Here is a 21,957-nt window from a genome sequence, read left to right as displayed (position 1 = left end):
GCTCCAGAGCTAACGACCATTCAGAATGAAAACATAGTAATTGACTGTTTATTATATTGTTGAAGAATATAACTTGTAAATTCCTAAACTAAATGTAAATAAACACTGTACAGCCTCAAGACATTGTTAAAAATATAGTTTGTAATCATAGATGGTCATTCCTTGCATCCATAGCTCTGTCCATGAATTTGAGAGTGGTTGCATTTCTCCAGCCCCATCCTGCTGGCTTTAATAAATATCCAAAGGCAACAAGTACTATAGTTAGCCAGTCCTAGGTAAGAAAGCTAGTTGGTGATATTAATAGTTACGTTTCTGTTGATGGCACACGAGTGGAAGAACTGTCCATGTTCCTGGCGCTGGTTGGTGACAGGAGTGGAAGAACTGACGTTGGTCCTGGTGCTGGTTGTTGACAGGAGTGGAAGAACTGACGTTGGTCCTGGCGCTGGTTGGTGACAGGACTGGAAGAACTGACGATGGTTCTGTCGCTGGTTGGTAACATTTTCCATTTGCACAGAAAACTTATTTCTCTCAAATTTAGTGCACAGATTTGTTAACATCCGTCTTAGTTAGCATTTCTCATTTGCCAAGATAATCCATCCACCTGACAGGTGTGGCATATCAAGAAGCCGTTTAAACAGCATGATCATTACATAGGTTCACCTCGTGCTGGGGCCAATAAAAGACCACTCTAAAATGTGCAGTTTGTGTCACACAAAAACAATGCCATGGATGTCTCAAGTTTTGAGGGAGCATGCAATTGGCATGGTGACTGCAGGAATGTCCATTAGAGCTGTTGCCAGAAAAATGAATGTTAATTTCAGCATGTCCCAAGGATCTGTACACAATTCCTGCAAGCAGAAAATGTCCCAGTTCTTCCATGGTCTGCATACTCACCAGATGTCACCCGTTGAGCATGTTGGTGATGCTCTGGATCGTTGTGTACGACAGCGTGTTCCAGTTCCCGCCAATATTCAGCAACTTCGCACAGCCATTGAAGACAACATTCCACCAGCCATAATCACCCACCTGATCAACTCTAAGCGAAGGAGTCGCAATACATGAGGAAAATGATGGTCACACCAGATACTGACTGCTTTTCTGATCCACGCCCCTACCATTTTTTTAAAGATATCTGTGACAAACAGATGCATATCTATATTCCCAGTCTTGTGAAATCCATAGATTAGGGCCTAATTTATTTATTTCAATTGACAGATTTCCTTATATGAACTGTAACTGTAATTGTTACATGTTGCATTTATATTTTTTGTTCAGTATAATTTAAAGCAATGTCATGTTACTGTGTATCTACAGATAAGTCAAAACCTAATATTGCTATGCATGTGCATCCCTCTGCATCCCACTGTCTTACTGTAAAGGTAATAGAGGGATCCACAGCACATTGCCCAGGTTCTACCCAGGGCCCTTTGGAAAGCTGGGCAAAGTTTAATAATTTTTTATATTTTTCGTATTATATTCAATAATTTTATATAATTTGTTTTATAATCCCCATGTTATGTTATTAATTATTATGATGATAGTGCAGCTGGATGTGGAAACAGTGTGTTTTCCTGGTGGTGTGGATTTAGAGTGTAAAACTTTAATCTCACTGTGGTAAAGCTTCTGCCCATATTTATGATCGCTGGGATAAACCCTCTGGATCCGGAAAGGCTGAAAACATTACACACACACACACACACACACACACACACACACACACACACACACACACACACACACACGGATCATGATGGCGCTGAAGAACATGGCTGACATTTTACATTCTCCCAACCAATTGTGCTATTTTGTTAGTTTTTTTTGCCTTGTGTGTAGCTTATTTTTTAAGTTATTGTGTACATAATGTTGATGCTACCGTAGCTTATGACCGACAAGAACTTCTGGACATTACAACAGCGATTACTCACCGAGGACTGGAAGAAACTTTTTCCTTTAATGAGTCCGACGAGAAGGATATCTTGCTTTCACTGGATCTTGACCAGATCCACACCTTTTGCGTGAAGAAAAGACAGATCGGGCAGCATTCTGAGAATCCGTGGGCAAGCAAATAAACTCCCACTGCCACCCGTTCTTCTTGCTAACGTGCAATCATTGGAAAAAAAATCTATGACCTACGATTAATTTTATCCTACCAACGGGACATTAAAAAATGTAACATCTTATGTTTCACTGAGACATGGCTGAACAACGACACAGACAATATAGAGCTAGCGGGATTTTCCATGCACTGGTAGAACAAAGACGCTACCTCAGGTAAGACTGGCTGGGGGTGTGTGTCTATTTGTTTAATAACAGCTGGTGAGCAATGTCTAATATTAAAGAAGTCTTTGAGGTATTGCTCACCTGAGGTAGAGTATCTTATGATAAGCTGTAGACCACACTATCTACCAAAATAATTATCGTCCTTATTATTTGTAGCCATCTATTTACCACCACAGAACAAAGCTGGCACTAACACTGCTCTCAACCAACTCTATAAGACCCTAAGCAAAGAAGAAATTGCTCATCCAGAAGCGGCGCTCCTAGTGGCCGGGGACATTAATGCAGGCAAATTTAAGTCAGTTTTACCACATTTGTACCAGCATGTCACTTGTGCAACCAGAAAAAAAAAACACCTTTACTTGACCACCTTTACTCCACACAGAGATGCATACAAAGCTCTCCTCCCACCCTCCATTTGGCAAATCGGACCATAATTCTATCCTCCTGATTCCTGCTTACAATCAAAAACTAAAGCAGGAAGTACCAGTGACTCGCTCAATACGTATGTTGAATTGAATCCTACTACACCGACTCTGACACTCGTCGGATGTGGCAGGGCTTGAAAACTGTTACGGACTACAAAGGGAAACCCAGCCGTGAGCTGCCCAGTGACGCGAGCCTACCAGACGAACTAAATACCATCTATGATATCTTCGAGGCAAGCAACACTGAAGCATGCACAAATTACCTTAACCAACCTGTACCCCCACACACTGACTCAGTACCAGCGCCCCCTGTATATAGCCTTGTTATTATTATAATTATTGTGTTACTTTTTATTAAGACTTTTTATTTTAGTCTACTTGGTAAATATTTTCTTAACACTTCTTGAACTGCACTGTTGGTTAAGGGCTTGAGAGTAAAGCATTTCACGGTAAAGTCTACACTTGTTGTATTTAGCGCATGTGACAAATAAAGTTTGATTGGATTTCATACACGCACACACACACGCACACACACACACACTTACACACGCACACACACACACACAAACACACACACACACATGCACACACATGCATGGTGGTGCACACACATGCACGCACATGTATGCACACACACACACACACACACACACGCACACGCACACACACACACACACACACATACACACACACACACAGACACTCATAGACACACACGCACACATAGACACACCCACATACATACTGTAGACACACACACATAGACACACACATGCACATATGCACACACATGCATGGTGGTGCACACACATGCACGCACATGTATGCACACACACACACACACACACACGCACACGCACACACACACACACACACACATACACACACACACACAGACACTCATAGACACACACGCACACACACACACACACACACATACACACACACACACAGACACTCATAGACACACACACACACATAGACACACACATGCACATAGGCACACACACAGTGCATAGGGCCCTCAGGCATCTGAGGGATGAGTTGATTTACTGTCAAACTTGCCAGATTATCAATAATCTCACACAGACCACAATCTACTCACAGACAGCTGTGTACTTACTCACACACCCATGGAGAAAGAGGTTATGTGTGTGTGCGTTTTTTCATGTTTGTGTGTGTGTGTGTGTGTGTGTGTGTGTGTGTGTGTGTGTGTGTGTGTGTGTGTGTGTGTGTGTGTGTGTGTGTGTGTGTGTGTGTGTGTGCACGCGCGCAGGGGTGTGTATGCATGCTCGTTCTCTGCTCGTAATAGGCTACCCAAGAAAGAGAGAGGGGCTTCTGTTCTGCCCGGAGAATTAGAGAAAAACACTTCAATTTTCCACTTGAGCAGATTTCAATTTACACACATTCATTCCCCTATGTCTGGCTGTCCTCTGGGTTATTGACAGCATCAAGACTGCTGTGATAAAATATTAGCCACTTAGTGGGACTTTGTTTTGCACTGCTAAGGACACTTACTCACTCACAGAATGGAGTGGTTGGCTGTAGTGAACTGTTACTGTTGTCACTGGTGGGTGTAAAACTCTCTGATGATGTATTGGATGCCCAAATAGGGCCACTGTTGTCACTGGTGGGTGTAACTCTCCGGTTGATGGATCTAATGCCCAAATAGGGTCACTGTTGTCACTGGTGGGTGTAAAACTCTCTGATGATGTATTGGATGCCCAAATAGGGCCACTGTTGTCACTGGTGGGTGTAACTCTCCGGTTGATATATCTAATTCCCAAATAGGTTGTTTTTTTAGTTTACGAAGAAACTAAGAGGTGCTTTTTCTGTGTGTGTGTGTGTGTGTGTGTGTGTGTGTGTGTGTGTGTGCTTTCGTGTGCTTGCGTGTGTTTGTGTCCGTGTGTGTGTGTGTGTTTGTGTGTGGCAGACAGGTCTAGGGCCGGAGCATTACATAAGGCTCTCAAAGCAACCAAAGGCAGCTACTCTGTCCCTCTAACCTTTAAAACAAAGAGCTGGGCCACCATAACTGTGTGTGATGAGTGCACTCCTGCGTATCTGTGTGGGTGTGTGTATGCGCACGTTCCTGTGTGTGTGTGTGTGTGTGTGTGTGTGTGTGCATACTCCTGCGTGTGTGTTTGTGTAAGTGCTCGCTCCTGTTTGTGTGTCTACCATTATTTTGTGGAGCCATTAGCATCCTTATCAGTGAGCGCAGACCCAGATGCGTTTGTCAGCCCACTGAGAGTCAATTACCTCAGTCAGAGACAGCCATTGTTTCTCCGTGCGCCCTGGCCTATTGGTATTTAATACAGATATATTAATACAGCCGACTGACTGATCCACATGAACTTTACCTGCCGTTTTATGGAGAGACTACACGAATCTGGAATTAACAAACGTTATCTTTGAGTGTTTTATTATGTATTTGTTTCTGATATAGATACTAGATTCAATGTGATCGGCCATTTTAGACTATGCACCATTTAAAGGCAATGATATGGTTGCTGAGATGGAATTCAAAGTAAACGCTGCAGGGGGGGCCTCCCGAGTGGCGCAGCAGTCTAAGTCTGCATCGTTCTTTCCCAGGATGTGTCACAACCGGCCATGACCGCGAGTCCAATAGGGCGGTGCACAATTGGCCCAGTGTCTTCCGGGTTAGGGGAGGGTTTGGCCAGGGGGCTTTTCTTGGCTCATCATCCTATAGCGACTCATTGTGGCAGGCCTGGTGCCTGCAGGCTGACTTCGGTTATCAGTTTAACTGTGTTTCCTCCGACACGTTGGTGCGGCTGGCTTCCGGGTTAAGCAGGCACATGTTAAGGAGCGTGGTTTGGCAGGTCATGTTACAGAGGACGCATGACTCGACCTTCGTCTCTTGGATCACAATTGGACATCATAAAATTGGGGAGTAAAAGGACGTAAAAAATAAAAAGGGAACTACAAAGAAATAATCGCTGCAGTTGTCGGCTCATTTGGAAATGACCTTTAAGAGTAAATCACGCTATAACAGATCTTCCGTCGTTCTAAATTAATCTAGCCTTTACTACGTCACCAACCTTGTGAAAAAGTGGAACCTCTTCACACTGGCTAATATGTTTGATATGGCAACAAATGCACAAATGTTAACTGCTGCGAAACAGACATTACTAACAAAAATCATCGTCATTATCCTGATTTGAGTCCTGAATTGAGTCTAACTTGACTATAACCTAAACAAATGACCATAAATTATATTTTTTCCCCACCACCAATCTCTCCCCCCAGGTGGTCTACAAGAACAACGACATCCGTCTGGAGCTCTCCCGTCTGGCGCATATCGTGGACCCCAAGATGAAGATCCAGGGGGATGTGATGTTTAAGTGTGAGAACGTGGCCACCCTGGACCCGGTCTCCTTCGAGACCCCCGAGGCCTACATCAGCCTGCCCAAGTGGAACACCAAGAGAATGGGTTCCTTGTCCTTTGACTTCAGGACCTCGGAACCCAACGGACTCATCCTCTTCACACACGGCAAGCCTCAGGAGCGCAAGGAGGCCCAACGCAGCCAGAAGAACACCAAGGTAAGACGATGAACGATGATTAAATCAAACAACACATACATGTATTAACCTCAGCCTGCGCGTAAAGCTGTGTCTAAACCTGTCAAATCTATCACTAGTGTAAGGAGCAGGGTTGGGATCAATTCCATTTCAATTTCAGACCATTCAGAAAGTATATGTACTTCCAATTCCAATTCTCTTCAATGCTTTTCAATTAGGACAATATGGAATTAGAGTTGGAATTCTGTTTACTTTCTGAATTGATTGGAATTTAAATGAAACCCCATGTTGAGAAGAAACAAAAAGGCTGTGTTCAAGGATTTATTGGGCTTATTTATAGGTCCTGTTTTGTAAAGATATCTCAGGGGCTGTTGTATCCCAATGACGAACAAACACCTTGACCATCTCCCCCAGGTGGACTTCTTTGCGGTAGAGCTGCTGGATGGCAGTCTGTACCTGCTGTTGGACATGGGCTCAGGGACCATCAAGGTCAAAGCCACCCAGAACAAGGTCAACGATGGAGCCTGGTACCACGTGGACATGCAAAGGGACAGGCGCTCAGGTGGGTCGTCTTACCTCAACAATATCCCTTAATTTCCCTTCGAAATTATGGAAGAACGTATTGTTGGTGAAGGTTTATTTTTGACATATTAATTCTGGGTGGTTACACGGTTAATTCCACGTGGGTTACAGAGTTAAAACAGAAACAATTCAAAGATGAACCATTTAGGCATAAATTCTGAGTGTTTACGGTTTGGAAGAAGGCTTAAAACAAAATAATCAAAAATCACGCGACCATTACCTAGTATTCTCGTGGCTTGCTAGAGAGCTGCCGAAGCGCAGTGGTACGAGCAGCGCGTTTCTGCTTCGAGCATCACGAGTTTGCGATGTGCAATCTTTTTTATTTTGATACATTTTCTTATTATTTATAAATCTTTCGCAGAGGAAGGCCTACAGTGACGTAGGAAAGTATTCAGACCCCTTGACTTTCACGTTACAGCCTCATTCTAAAATGTATTAAATCATTTTTTCCCCTCATCAATCTACACACAATACCCCATAATGACATTTTTTTACAAATGTATTCAAAATAAAAACCTGAAATACATTATGTATATAAGTTTTCAGACCATTTGCTATGAGACTTGAAATGTAGCTCAGATGCATCCTGTTTCCATTTATGATCCTTGAGATGATTCTACAACTTAATTGGAGTCTGTCTGTAGTACATTCAATTGATTGGACATGATTTGGAAAGGCACACACCTGTCTATATAAGGTCCCACGTAGAGCTCAGAGACAGGATTGTGTCAAGGCACAGATCTGGGGAAGGGTACCAAACAATGTCTGCAGCATTGAAGGTCCGCAAGAACACAACGGCCTCCATCATCATTAAATTGGAGAAGTTTGGAACCACCAATTGAGTAATCGGGGGAGAAGGGCCTTCGTCAGGGAGGTGGGCAAGAACCCGATAGTCACTCAGACAGAGCTCCAGAGTTCCTCTGTGGAGATGGGAGAACCTTCCAGAAGGACAACCATCTCTGCAGCACTCCACCAACCAGGCCTTTATGGTAGAGTGGCCAGACGGAAGCCACTCCTCAGTAAAAGGAAGACAGGCCGTTTGGAGTTTGCCAAAAGGCACTTAATTAAAGGACTCTGACCATGAGAAACAAGATTCTCTGGTCTGATGTTACCAAAATGTTACTCTTTGGCCTGAATGCCAAGTGTCACGTCTGGAGGAAACCTGGCACCATCCCTACAGTGAAGCATGGTGGTGGCAGCATCATGCTGTGAGGATGTTTTTCAACGGCAGGGACTGGGAGACTAGTCAGGATGGAGGGAAAGATGAACGGAGCAAGTACAGAGAGATCCTTGATGAAAACCTGCTCCAGAGCGCTCAGGACCTCTGATTGGTGCGAAGGTTCACCTTCCAAAAGGACACCGACCCTGAGTACACAGCCAAGACAATGCAGGAGTGGCTTTGGGACGAGTATATGAATGTCCTTGAGTGGCCCAGCCAGAGCCCAGACTTGAACCCGATCGAACATCTCTGGAGAGACCTGAAAATAGCTGTGCAGCGATGCTCCCCATCCAACCTGAGAGAGCTTGAGAGGATCTGCAGAGAATGGGAGAAACTCCCCAAATACAGGTGTACCAAACCCCTCCTTACCTGTTATCCCGATGCTGCTCCTCCTTACCTCTTACCTATTATCCTGTTGCTGCCCCTCCTTACCTATTACCCTGTTGCTGCACCCTCCTTACCTGTTATCCCATTGCTGCCCCTCCTTACCTCTTACCTATTATCCTGTTGCTGCCCCTTCTTACCTAATACCCTTTTGTTGCTGCCCCCTCCATACCTAATACCATGTTGTTGCGCCCTCCGTATCTAATACCCTTTTGCGCACCAACCTTATCTAATACCCTGTTACTGCTGCCCCCTCCTTACCTAATACCCTGTTCTTGCCCCCTCCTTACCTAACTCTGCATTTATAAGATTAGGGTTAAGTTTATGCATTATCTCCAAATTATTAATGTTAACTCTAAATATTTTATGTAAGGGTTGGTCGAATGATTGAGGTAAGGGTCTCACCCTGGTTGACCAAGGTGCCGGCGGTGAAAGTCGGCGACGAGGTCCGGGTCCAGGATGTCTTTAGCGAGGACCCAGTACCTCTCCTCCGGGTCACAACCCTCCCAATCAACCAGGTACTGGAAAACCCTGCCCGTGGTCAAACACTCAGGAGGCGTCTCACCGTGTACACGGGATGGCCTTAGATGACACGGGAGGATGGGTGGGCCTGCAAAAAGAAGACAAAGGACTGTGAGACAAGCGCTTAATCCTAGACACATGAAAAGTAGAGTGTATACGGAGGGTACAGGGTAACGTAAAACAGTCAGCAGTGGGACTAAGGACTCTAGAGACGAGGAAAGGACCAATGAAACGGGGGAAAGTTTGTGGGATTCCACCCGGAGGGGCAGGTCCCGTGTATACAGCCATACCCTCTGCCCAATACGATAGCGGGAAGCCGGAGTCCATCGGCGGTCAACTTGTCTACGATACCTGCAGTTGGTCTTGAGATTTGCCAACAAAGCTCTTTTACAGGTACGCGGACAACGGCAGATGAACATATCATCTGAGGGTATTCCTGTTCTTGCTCTAGGCAGAGTGGGGGCTGACACCCCATGGAGCACTCAAAAGGTGGCCGAGCAGGGAAGTGTGTTATGGGCATACTCCACCCAGACCTGTTGTTGGCTCCAGGTAGTGTTGGTTGAGATGACACACCATAGTGTTGTTTCCAGATCTTGATCTGCTCGCTCCGACTGGATGTTAGACTGGGGATGAATTCCGGAGGACAGGCTGGCCGACGTCCCAGAATGCCTTCCATAACCGCGGCGAGAACTGAGGACCTCGGTCGGAGACGATGTCCACCGGCAGTCCATGGATCCGGAAGACATGCTGCTCCATGAGCTGGGCCATCTCTTTGGCAGAGAGTAGCTTGTTTAGAGGAATAAAATGTGCGGCTTTTGAAAACCGATCCACAACCATCAGGATGACGGTGTTGCTATCAGACGGAGGAAGCCCAGTGACAACATCCAGGGAAATATGGCAATGAGGGACAGGCAGTGGCTGGCGGAGGCCAGACCGAGTTTGCCACAGAGTCTTATTCTGAGCACATACTGTGCATGCGGCGGCGAAGGCAGAGGCATTAGGAACCATATTGGGCCACCAGAAACGTTGTCGAAGGAACGGGAGCCGGTCAGCCTGGAGGAATGAGCCCATTCCAGGACCTGAGACCGGGCGGAATCAGGGACGAACATACGGTTAGCCGGGGCCCCTCCAGGTTCCGGCTGGGACAGTTGTGCCTTGTGAACCAGGGTCACAATAATCCAGTCAACTGAGACATTCCGAAGGTCCAACATCGAAAATATGGAAGTCCCCTGGAGAGGTTCGAAAGCAGAGGAGAGGAGTGGTAGGGGGTCATGATTCTTAATCGAGATGTCATTGAGGCCCCGGTAGTCGATGCATGGACGCAGGGTCTTAGCCTTCTTTTTCACAAAGGAAAACCCTGCGCCAGCAGGGGATGCAGAAGGACGAATGCTCCCAGCAGCCAGAGAGTCCTCAATGTACTCCTCAATGGCCTTGGTCTCGGGACCAGATAGGGAATGTAGCCGACCTCAAGGCGGTGTTTTACCGGGAGGAGGTCGATGGCACAATCATAGGGATGATGTGGAGGAAGAGAGGTAGCAGGAGCCTTGTTGAAAACCACCAGAAGATCTTGGTACTCTGCGGGAACAGTAGAAAAACCAGAGGCTTTACTTAACCCCAGAGGAGGACGATTCGGGGGTGGCTGTTCCGCTTTAAGATTAGTGGGAGTGACAGAATGGGATCCGACCCAAGATTGAACCTGTGGTCAAGTCAATAATGGGATTGTGCTTTTGGAGCTAAGAAAATCCCAACACCACAGGGAAGTGAGGGGATTCAATGAGGAGAAGCTGTATTGACTTGTTGTGATTGCCAGATACTCACAGATTACCCTCCAACATCCGGTGAAACTGCAGAGTGCCAAATTGAAAATACAGAAATACACATAATAATTATTCATAAAATATACAAGTGCTTAAAGATGAACTTCTTGTTAATCCAGCCTCTGTGTCAGATTTCAAAAAGGCTTTACAGCGAAAGTATACCATGCGATTATCTGATGACAGCGCCCCGCTGAAAAAGTATACAACCATTTACCAGCCAAGTAGAGGAGTCACTAAAGTCAGAAATAGTGCTAAATTTAATCACTTACCTTTGATTATCTTCATATGGTTGCACTCACAAGACTCCCAGTTACACAGTAAATGTTTGTTTTGTTCGATAAAGTCCCGTTTTATGTCCCAAAAACTCTGTTTTGTTCAGTAATCCAATGGCTCCAACGTGGTCACAACAGGCAGATGAATACATACTAAAAGTACCGATAAAGTTTGTTGAAACATGTCAAACGATGTTTATAATTAATCCTCAGGTTGTTTATTGTATTTATAATCAATAATTTTTAAACCGGACAATACCGTTTTCAATAGAAAGGAAAAATTACAAACGAGCGCTCAAATCAGGTCTGCATACTTCCTCTGTCCTCTAACCAAAATGTGTTTTTACTCATTGTTTTTCAAAATAAAAGCCTGAAACCATGTCTAAAGACTGTTGACATCTAGTGGAAGCCATAGGAACTGCAATCTAATTCCTAACCCTTTGGATTCTCTATAGGCATTGAGTTGAAAAACAGCCACATAATTCCACTTCCTGGATGGATTCTTCTCAGATTTTCGCCTGCCATATCAGTTATGTTATGCTCACAGACATTATTTTAACAGTTTTGGAGAATGTTTTCTATCCAAATCTACCAATTATATGCATATCCTAACTTCTGGGCCTGAGTAACAGGCAGTTTGCTTTGGGCACGCTTTTCATCCAGAGGTGAAAATACTGCCACCTACCCAAGAGAGGTTAATGGGAACTATTTTTGTGTGTGACTCTTTCAAAGGAGCAGCCGTCCAGTGCTCTAGCGTCCACGGTAACAGAGAAGCGTTGAGTGGGGATACCTAGTTCCGACACCAGGGTAGCGTCAATAAAACTATTATCTGCCCCAGAGTCAATGAGCCCAGATAGACTTAGACTGGTCTCCACACAGCAGGATCACAAAAAAGTGAGTAGGGTAATGGGAATCAGAGAATTCCCAGTCTCTCATCAGTGTACTCGTACCTACTAATGAGTCTGGTCTCTGTATTGTGGTGCTGCCCCGCACTATCACAATACAGACAACAGTTGGAGCTCAGCCTACGTGAACGTTCCCTAGGCAATAATCTAGCTCTGCCCAGTTGTGTAGGCTCCAGTGTATCCGGCTCATCCGTCTCCGATGATTCTCGAGTGAACTCGGGTGGCTTTGGATCTTCTCGGAAATGCAGCTTCCGGATTCCTTCGGAGGTGAGCAAGCAGCAGCAGATGAACGAGTGTGACCGACACCTGACCTCTTCTCACTCCTGTGTTCCCGTAGACGCCCATCAATCCTAATGGTAAGGGCGATGAGGGAATCAAGGTGCCACGGTAACTTCCGAGCTGCTAGCTCATCTTTTATCTCCTCTGATAGAGAAAGAATACATCGAATAAGGCCTCCGGATTCCAGGCACTCTCGGCATCCAATGTGCGAAAATCAACCTCGTAGTCTGCCACACTACGGGAATTCTGATGTAGTTCAAGTAGTTTTCGTGACCGCTTCTTTCCAGAGATCCGAACACCTTCCTCACCTCTGCCATAAAATCTTCCAGATGATGACAAATTATGGATTGTTGCTCCCAAACTGCCTTAGCCCAGGAGAACGCCCTTCCCAACGTTAGCGTAATAATATACACTATCTTCGACCGATCTGAAGGGAAAGAAGATGGCTGCAGCTCAAAAATGAGGGAGCACTGAGAAAGAAATCCCCGCCAGGTTCCAGGTTCCCCCAGAATATATCTCCGGAGGAGGTAAGCAGGGTTCTCAGTGAGCCGGGGTAGGCTGTACAAATCCTCCACTGGTAGGGGAGTTACTGAGCGACTGTGATACCCTCTCTATATTACAGTACATCCCTCTCTATATTACAGTGCAACCCTCTCTTTATTACTTTCCCCTCTCCAGGCACCATCTCAGTCAACAGCCGGCGCACTCCGTTCATGTCCAGCGGAGAGAGTGAGATCCTGGACCTGGAGGGGGACATGTACCTAGGTGGTCTACCCTCAGACCGCACCAATCTCATCCTGCCCACTGAGCTGTGGACCGCCATGCTCAACTACGGCTACGTTGGCTGCGTGCGCGACCTCTTCATCGACGGGCGCAGCAAGGACATCCGACAGATTGCTGAGGCCCAGAACGGGGCCGGCATCAAGCCGTCGTGCAACAAGGTGGTGGGGAAACAATGTGAGAGTTACCCGTGTAAGAACAGAGGCGTCTGCAAGGAGGGATGGAACCGGTTTATCTGCGATTGTACCGGCACGGGGTACTGGTCACGTACCTGCGAGAGAGGTAAGTGGAAGCCTTTGTTTTGCATGAGTGCTTGTATGTGTGTGTTTTATGACTGTGAATTTGTGTTTGCGTGTGCATTAACACATACGCTGATGTGGGGATTATCAATTATGCTGGTGTGAGAATTCATTTGTGGGCTGGTGTTGGGATTAACACGTAGGCTGGTGTGGAGGTTAACACGTAGGCTGGTGTGGGGATTAACACGTAGGCTGGTGTGGGGATTAACACGTAGGCTGGTGTGGGGATTAACACGTAGGCTGGTGATGGGATTAACACGTAGGCTGATGTTGGGATTAACACGTAGACTGGTTTGGGATTAACACGTAGGCTGGTGTGGAGGTTAAAACGTAGGCTGGTGTTGGGATTAACATGTAGGCTGGTGTGGAGATTAACATGTAGGCTGGTGTGGAGATTAACATGTGGGCTGGTGTGGGGATTAACACGTAGGCTGGTGTGGGGATTAACATGAAGGCTGGTGTGGAGGTTAAAACGTAGGCTGGTGCTGGGATTAACATGTAGGCTGGTGTTGGGATTAACATGAAGGCTGGTGTGGAGGTTAAAACGTAGGCTGGTGCTGGGATTAACATGTAGGCTGGTGTGGAGATTAACATGTAGGCTGGTGTGGAGATTAACATGTGGGCTGGTGTGGGGATTAACACGTAGGCTGGTGTTGGGATTAACACGTAGGCTGGTGTGGGGATTAACACGTAGGCTGGTGTGGAGGTTAACACGTAGGCTGGTGTGGGGATTAACACGTAGGCTGGTGATGGGATTAACACGTAGGCTGGTGTGGAGGTTAACACGTAGGCTGGTGTGGGGATTAACACGTAGGCTGCTGTGGGGATTAACACGTAGGCTGGTGTGGAGGTTAACATGTAGGCTGGTGTTGGGATTAACACGTAGGCTGGTGTGGGGATTAACACGTAGGCTGGTGATGGGATTAACACGTAGGCTGGTGTGGAGGTTAACACGTAGGCTGGTGATGGGATTAACACGTAGGCTGGTGTGGAGGTTAAAACGTAGGCTGGTGCTGGGATTAACATGTAGGCTGGTGTGGGGATTAACACGTAGGCTGGTGTGGAGATTAACATGTGGGCTGGTGTTGGGATTAACACGTAGGCTGGTGTGGGGATTAACATGTAGGCTGGTGTTGGGATTAACATGAAGGCTGGTGTGGAGGTTAAAACGTAGGCTGGTGCTGGGATTAACATGTAGGCTGGTGTGGAGATTAACATGTAGGCTGGTGTGGAGATTAACATGTGGGCTGGTGTGGGGATTAACACGTAGGCTGGTGTTGGGATTAACATGAAGGCTGGTGTGGAGGTTAAAACGTAGGCTGGTGCTGGGATTAACATGTAGGCTGGTGTGGAGGTTAACACGTAGGCTGGTGTTGGGATTAACACGTAGGCTGGTGTGGGGATTAACACGTAGGCTGGTGTGGAGGTTAACACGTAGGCTGGTGTGGGGATTAACACGTAGGCTGGTGATGGGATTAACACGTAGGCTGGTGTGGAGGTTAACACGTAGGCTGGTGTGGGGATTAACACGTAGGCTGCTGTGGGGATTAACACGTAGGCTGGTGTGGAGGTTAACACGTAGGCTGGTGTTGGGATTAACACGTAGGCTGGTGTGGGGATTAACACGTAGGCTGGTGATGAAATTAACACGTAGGCTGGTGTGGAGGTTAACACGTAGGCTGGTGATGGGATTAACACGTAGACTGGTGTGGAGGTTAAAACGTAGGCTGGTGCTGGGATTAACATGTAGGCTGGTGTGTGGATTAACACGTAGGCTGGTGTTGGGATTAACTCGTAGGCTGGTGTTGGGATTAACACGTAGGCTGGTGTGGGGATTAACACTTAGGCTGGTGTGGGGATTAACACGTAGGCTGGTGGGGGGATTAACACGTAGGCTGGTGTGGGGATTAACACGTAGGCTGGTGTGGGGATTAACACGTAGGCTGGTGTGGGGATTAACACGTAGGCTGGTGTGGGGATTAACACGTAGGCTGGTGTTGGGATTAACACGTAGGCTGGTGTGGGGATTAACACGTAGGCTGGTGTGGGGATTAACACGTAGGCTGGTGTGGGGATTAACACGTAGGCTGGTGTGGGGATTAACACGTAGGCTGGTGTTGGGATTAACACGTAGGCTGGTGTGGGGATTAACACGTAGGCTGGTGTGGGGATTAACACGTAGGCTGCTGTGGGTATTAACACGTAGGCTGCTGTGGGGATTAACACGTAGGCTGCTGTGGGGATTAACACGTAGGCTGGTGTGGGGATTAACACGTAGGCTGGTGTTGGGATTAACACGTAGGCTGGTGTTGGGATTAACACGTAGGCTGGTGTGGGGATTAACACGTAGGCTGGTGTGGGGATTAACACGTAGGCTGGTGTGGGGATTAACACGTAGGCTGGTGTGGGGATTAACACGTAGGCTGGTGTTGGGATTAACACGTAGGCTGGTGTGGGGATTAACACGTAGGCCGGTGTGGGGATTAACACGTAGGCTGCTGTGGGTATTAACACGTAGGCCGGTGTGGGGATTAACACGTAGGCTGCTGTGGGGATTAACACGTAGGCCGGTGTGGGGATTAACACGTAGGCTGATGTGGGGATTAACACGTAGGCTACTGTGGGGATTAACACGTAGGCTGCTGTGGGGATTAACACGTAGGCTGCTGTGGGGATTAACACGTAGGCTGGTGTGGGGATTAACACGTAGGCTGCTGTGGGGATTAACACGTAGGCTGGTGTGGGGATTAACACGTAGGCTGATGTGGGGATTAACACGTAGGCTGCTGTGGGGATTAACACGTAGGCTGCTGTGGGGATTAACACGTAGGCTGGTGTGGGGATTAACACGTAGGCTGGTGTTGGGATTAACACGTAGGCTGGTGTGAGGATTAACACGTAGGCTGGTGTTGGTATTAACACGTAGGCCGGTGTGGGGATTAACACGTAGGCTGCTGTGGGGATTAACACGTAGGCTGGTGTGGGGATTAACACGTAGGCTGCTGTGGGGATTAACACGTAGGCTGGTGTGGGGATTAACACGTAGGCCGGTGTGGGGATTAACACGTAGGCTGCTGTGGGGATTAACACGTAGGCTGCTGTGGGGATTAACACGTAGGCTGGTGTGGGGATTAACACGTAGGCTGCTGTGGGGATTAACACGTAGGCTGCTGTGGGGATTAACACGTAGGCTGGTGTGGGGATTAACACGTAGGCTGGTGTGGGTATTAACACGTAGGCTGGTGTGGAGATTAACATGTAGGCTGGTGTTGGGATTAACACGTAGGCTGGTGTGGGGATTAACACGTAGGCTGGTGTGGGTATTAACACGTAGGCTGGTGTGGAGATTAACATGTAGGCTGGTGTTGGGATTAACACGTAGGCCGGTGTGAGGATTGTATGTATTGATGTGTTGATTCAGAGGTTAGATAACTGGTCCTTGTTGACTGCATTAATTGAAGTGTGTTGCATTGTTTCTTCCTATGAACTGGTTCATTAAAACATTAGTGGACTGTGTGTGTCAGAGGGAGGTTATTTATTTTGAGTCATTTAACCTTTATTTAACTATGAAAGTCAGTTAAAGAACAAATTCTTATTTACAATAATGGCCTACCAATCCCAGACAACGCTGGGCCAGTTGTGAGCCACCCGATGGGACTACCAAACAGGAAAAGATGGTAGCCCCCTGGAGAGGTTCGAAAGCCGAGGTGAGGCGTGGCAGGGGGACATGATTCTTAATCATGATGTCATTGTTGCCCCGGTAGTCGATGCATGGACGCAGGGTCTTGTCCTTCTTTTTCACAAAGACAAACCCTGCGCCGGCAGGGGATGCAGAAGGACGAATGCTCCCAGCAGCCAGAGAGTCCTCAGAGTACTCTTCCATGGCCTTGGTCTCGGGGCCGGATAGGGAATATGGCCGACCTCGAGGCGTTGTGGTGCCCAGGAGGTGGTCAATGGCAGAATCGCAGGGACGATGCGGAGGAAGAGAGGTAGCACAAGCCTTGTTGAAAACCTCCAGAAGATCTTGGTACTCTGCTGGAACAGTAGAGAAATCTGAGGCTATACTTAAACACAGAGGAGGATGCCTCTTGCACTGAGCTGCAGTGCCTTAGACTGCAGCGCCGCTCAGGAGCCCAAAAGTGGAATGAAAACACTTTACTAACTAAATCTAGCTTGTGCTCTAAATCCCAGTGTTTCCCCTTTAAGGCTCTAGAGGAAGTTGTGGTAAAGACTGTATTGTTGATGCTGTTGAAATATTAATGTGGTTTCTGCCTTTTTTCTGGGAACCTTACTCTGGCCAAGGCAACCCAGCGTTGCAGTTTAATGACCAGAATATCTCTCTGTCACTCTCACCTATATCAACTGCTATAGTTATTTGCTGTGTCAAGTCTGCGTTAAAGTTGAATTAACAGAATAGAAATTGTATGGCTGTCTCTCTGTCTCTCTCTGTCTGTCTCTCTCTGTCTGTCTCTCTCTCTCTCCCTCTCTCACTCTCTCTCTCTCTCTCTCTCTCACTCTCTCTCTCTCTCATATAAACTTCTGTAGTTAGTTATTTGCTGTGTCAAGTCTGTATGACCTTTGACAGTTTCTCTCCCTATCATATGACATACCGACACGTTCTGTAAATCAGGCCATTATAACCCTTTGGTGCTATTCTCGTGGTCAACCCGCCAGAGACATGCACTTGTGAGGGAAAACACTTATTGCAAACACCAGCGAAAGGGTTGGAATTACAGCTACGTGGCCATTATGATGTATATTATGGAATGCATTCATCTAATTACAGCTACGTGGCCATTATGATGTCTATAATGGAATGCATTCATCTAATTACAGCTACGTGGCCATTGTGATGTCTATAATGGAATGCATTCATCTAATTACAGCTACGTGGCCATTGTGATGTCTATAATGGAATGCATTCATCTAATTACAGCTACGTGGCCATTGTGATGTCTATTATAGAATGCATTCATCTAATTACAGCTACGTGGCCATTGTGATGTCTATAATGGAATGCATTCATCTAATTACAGCTACGTGGCCATTATGATGTCTATTATAGAATGCATTCATCTAATTACAGCTACGTGGCCATTGTGATGTCTATTATAGAATGCATTCATCTAATTACAGCTACGTGGCCATTGTGATGTCTATTATGGAATGCATTCATCTAATTACAGCTACGTGGCCATTGTGATGTCTATAATGGAATGCATTCATCTAATTACAGCTACGTGGCCATTGTGATGTCTATTATAGAATGCATTCATCTAATTACAGCTACGTGGCCATTGTGATGTCTATTATAGAATGCATTCATCTAATTACAGCTACGTGGCCATTGTGATGTCTATTATGGAATGCATTCATCTAATTACAGCTACGTGGCCATTGTGATGTCTATTATGGAATGCATTCATCTAATTACAGCTACGTGGCCATTGTGATGTCTATTATAGAATGCATTCATCTAATTACAGCTACGTGGCCATTGTGATGTCTATAATGGAATGCATTCATCTAATTACAGCTACGTGCCCATTGTGATGTCTATTATGGAATGCATTCATCTAATTACAGCTACGTGGCCATTGTGATGTCTATTATAGAATGCATTCATCTAATTACAGCTACGTGGCCATTGTGATGTCTATTATGGAATGCATTCATCTAATTACAGCTACGTGGCCATTGTGATGTCTATAATGGAATGCATTCATCTAATTACAGCTACGTGGCCATTGTGATGTCTATTATGGAATGCATTCATCTAATTACAGCTAGGTGGCCATTGTGATGTCTATAATGGAATGCATTCATCTAATTACAGCTACGTGGCCATTGTGATGTCTATTATGGAATGCATTCATCTAATTACAGCTACGTGGCCATTATAATGTCTATAATGGAATGCATTCATCTAATTACAGCTATGTGGCCATTATAATGTCTATTATGGAATGCATTCATCTAATTACAGCTACGTGGCCATTGTGATGTCTATAATGGAATGCATTCATCTAATTACAGCTACGTGGCCATTGTGATGTCTATAATGGAATGCATTCATCTAATTACAGCTACGTGGCCATTGTGATGTCTATAATGGAATGCATTCATCTAATTACAGCTACGTGGCCATTGTGATGTCTATAATGGAATGCATTCATCTAATTACAGCTACGTGGCCATTGTGATGTCTATTATGGAATGCATTCATCTAATTACAGCTACGTGGCCATTGTGATGTCTATAATGGAATGCATTCATCTAATTACAGCTACGTGGCCATTGTGATGTCTATTATGGAATGCATTCATCTAATTACAGCTACGTGGCCATTGTGATGTCTATAATGGAATGCATTCATCTAATTACAGCTACGTGCCCATTGTGATGTCTATTATGGAATGCATTCATCTAATTACAGCTACGTGGCCATTGTGATGTCTATAATGGAATGCATTCATCTAATTACAGCTACGTGGCCATTATAATGTCTATTATGGAATGCATTCATCTAATTACAGCTACGTGGCCATTATGATGTATATTGTGGAATGCATTCATCTAATTACAGCTACGTGGCCATTGTGATGTCTATTATGGAATGCATTCATCTAATTACAGCTACGTGGCCATTATAATGTCTATTATGGAATGCATTCTTCTAATTACAGCTACGTGGCCATTATAATGTCTATTATGGAATGCATTCATCTAATTACAGCTACGTGGCCATTATAATGTCTATTATGGAATGCATTCTTCTAATTACAGCTACGTGGCCATTATAATGTCTATTATGGAATGCATTCTTCTAATTACAGCTACGTGGCCATTATAATGTCTATTATGGAATGCATTCTTCTAATTACAGCTACGTGGCCATTATAATGTCTATTATGGAATGCATTCTTCTAATTACAGCTACGTGGCCATTGTGATGTATATTATGGAATGCATTCTTCTAATTACAGCTACGTGGCCATTGTGATGTATATTATGGAATGATTCATCTAATTACAGCTACGTGGCCATTGTGATGTCTATTATGGAATGCATTCATCTAATTACAGCTACGTGGCCATTATAATGTCTATTATGGAATGCATTCTTCTAATTACAGCTAGGTGGCCATTGTGATGTCTATAATGGAATGCATTCATCTAATTACAGCTACGTGGCCATTGTGATGTCTATTATAGAATGCATTCATCTAATTACAGCTACGTGCCCATTGTGATGTCTATAATGGAATGCATTCATCTACTACCTGTGGAAATGCCTCTTCACAAGGTCACCTGGATATGACACCTCTGAAAACACAGGACCACCGGGACCCTTTAAATATGAGCTCGTATTTTACTCTCAATACAACAGATCAGTGAAGTTATTTTAACATGAACCCTTACCCCATAATGATTACTCAGAGAGAGATAGTGATGTAATGGAGAAGTCCCGAGGCTAGAGAGAAAAGTCTCTTATTTCAACATTCTGTAAATTCTATGAGATGTTCTTATGGATTGATCAAAAGCATGTCTGAAAACAAAATGAATGCATTTGACAAATTATTCCAGACGCTTTTACCATATTAAATAAATATTGGAGGTAACATCTCTAACCAGCTCCGTTCCTCTATTCAGCTCCAGTTTCAGTTCAACCTCATTTTGACTTTGGAGGGACATTTTGTGAAAGGGACATTTTGTGAAAGAGAGAGCGAGCGAAAGAGGAGGAAAGGGAGCAGGAGAGTGAGAGAGGAGGTAAAGTGAGAGGGAGAGAGATAGAGGGGAGGGAGCGAGATAGAGGAAGAGAGATGGATAGAGGGGAGGGAGAGAGAGAGAGAGGAAGAGAGATAGAGGGGGGGAGAGAGAGAGAGGAAGAGAGATAGAGTGAAGGGGGGGAGAGGAAGAGAGATAGAGGGGAGTGAGAGAGAGAGAGAGGAAGAGGGGGGAGAGAGAGGAAGAGAGATAGGGTGGAGGAGGAAGAGAGATAGAGGGGGGGAGAGAGAGGAAGAGAGATAGAGGGGGAGAGAGAGAGAGAGGAAGAGCGATAGAGGGGAGGGAGAGAGAGAGAAAGTGAGAGAAATACATGAAGACAGAGATGGAGGTCAATTTGATATGAAAGCTAACTGTTCACCTCTAATCACTGTGTAAGGGACACGGGTCTAATGAAATTCTAACATAAAGGCCTGAGCCTTGCAGAGATGTCTGCATGCGTCTCTTTATAAACATAATATCATCTTTAGTCAAATTTCAGAGCAGAATTAATTATAATTAATATTTCAGCCTCTACTTCTTCTACTAATACAGGTCTTAATTATAAAGGTTAATAATGCAACATAACAAGTTAAAAGTATGCCTCAAGGAGTTTTCTTTAGCTTCTAGCTTCTTTTTTTCGTGCACACACACACACACACACACACACACACACTCACACACACACACACACACACACACACACAAACACAGACACACACACCACTCATACCCCATCCACTGTCCCTCCACTCCACAGGGCTTCTGTTGTCAGATGATTATCAGATTGTACAGGTGTTATGAAACCTCAAGGTCCGGCTGAAGTAATGACCCCCACCACAGCTGCCTGTTTCCTATGGTGGCAGGGTATGCATGGGGTGACAAAACATGGG

The 21,957-nt window shown here is 45.5% G+C and overlaps 1 protein-coding gene across 1 annotated transcript in view; it reads left to right on the top strand.

Moving 5' to 3' along the window:
• LOC110505895 (neurexin-3a) overlaps window positions 1-21,957 on the top strand; it is a 651,746-nt gene that overhangs the window by 157,417 nt on the left and 472,372 nt on the right. The window contains exons 7-9 of the mRNA XM_090221316.1: window positions 5,970-6,263; window positions 6,657-6,804; window positions 12,901-13,284. Coding sequence (XP_090077442.1) covers window positions 5,970-6,263; window positions 6,657-6,804; window positions 12,901-13,284 — 826 coding nt within the window. The remainder of the gene's footprint in view (window positions 1-5,969; window positions 6,264-6,656; window positions 6,805-12,900; window positions 13,285-21,957) is intronic.

This window comes from Oncorhynchus mykiss, chromosome 25 (genome assembly GCF_057628025.1).
Source record: "Oncorhynchus mykiss isolate SJ-2025 chromosome 25, ASM5762802v1, whole genome shotgun sequence".
NCBI lineage: Eukaryota > Metazoa > Chordata > Actinopteri > Salmoniformes > Salmonidae > Oncorhynchus > Oncorhynchus mykiss.
Note: the sequence above shows the minus strand (reverse complement) of the source record. Positions and strands in the feature narration are given on the sequence as shown.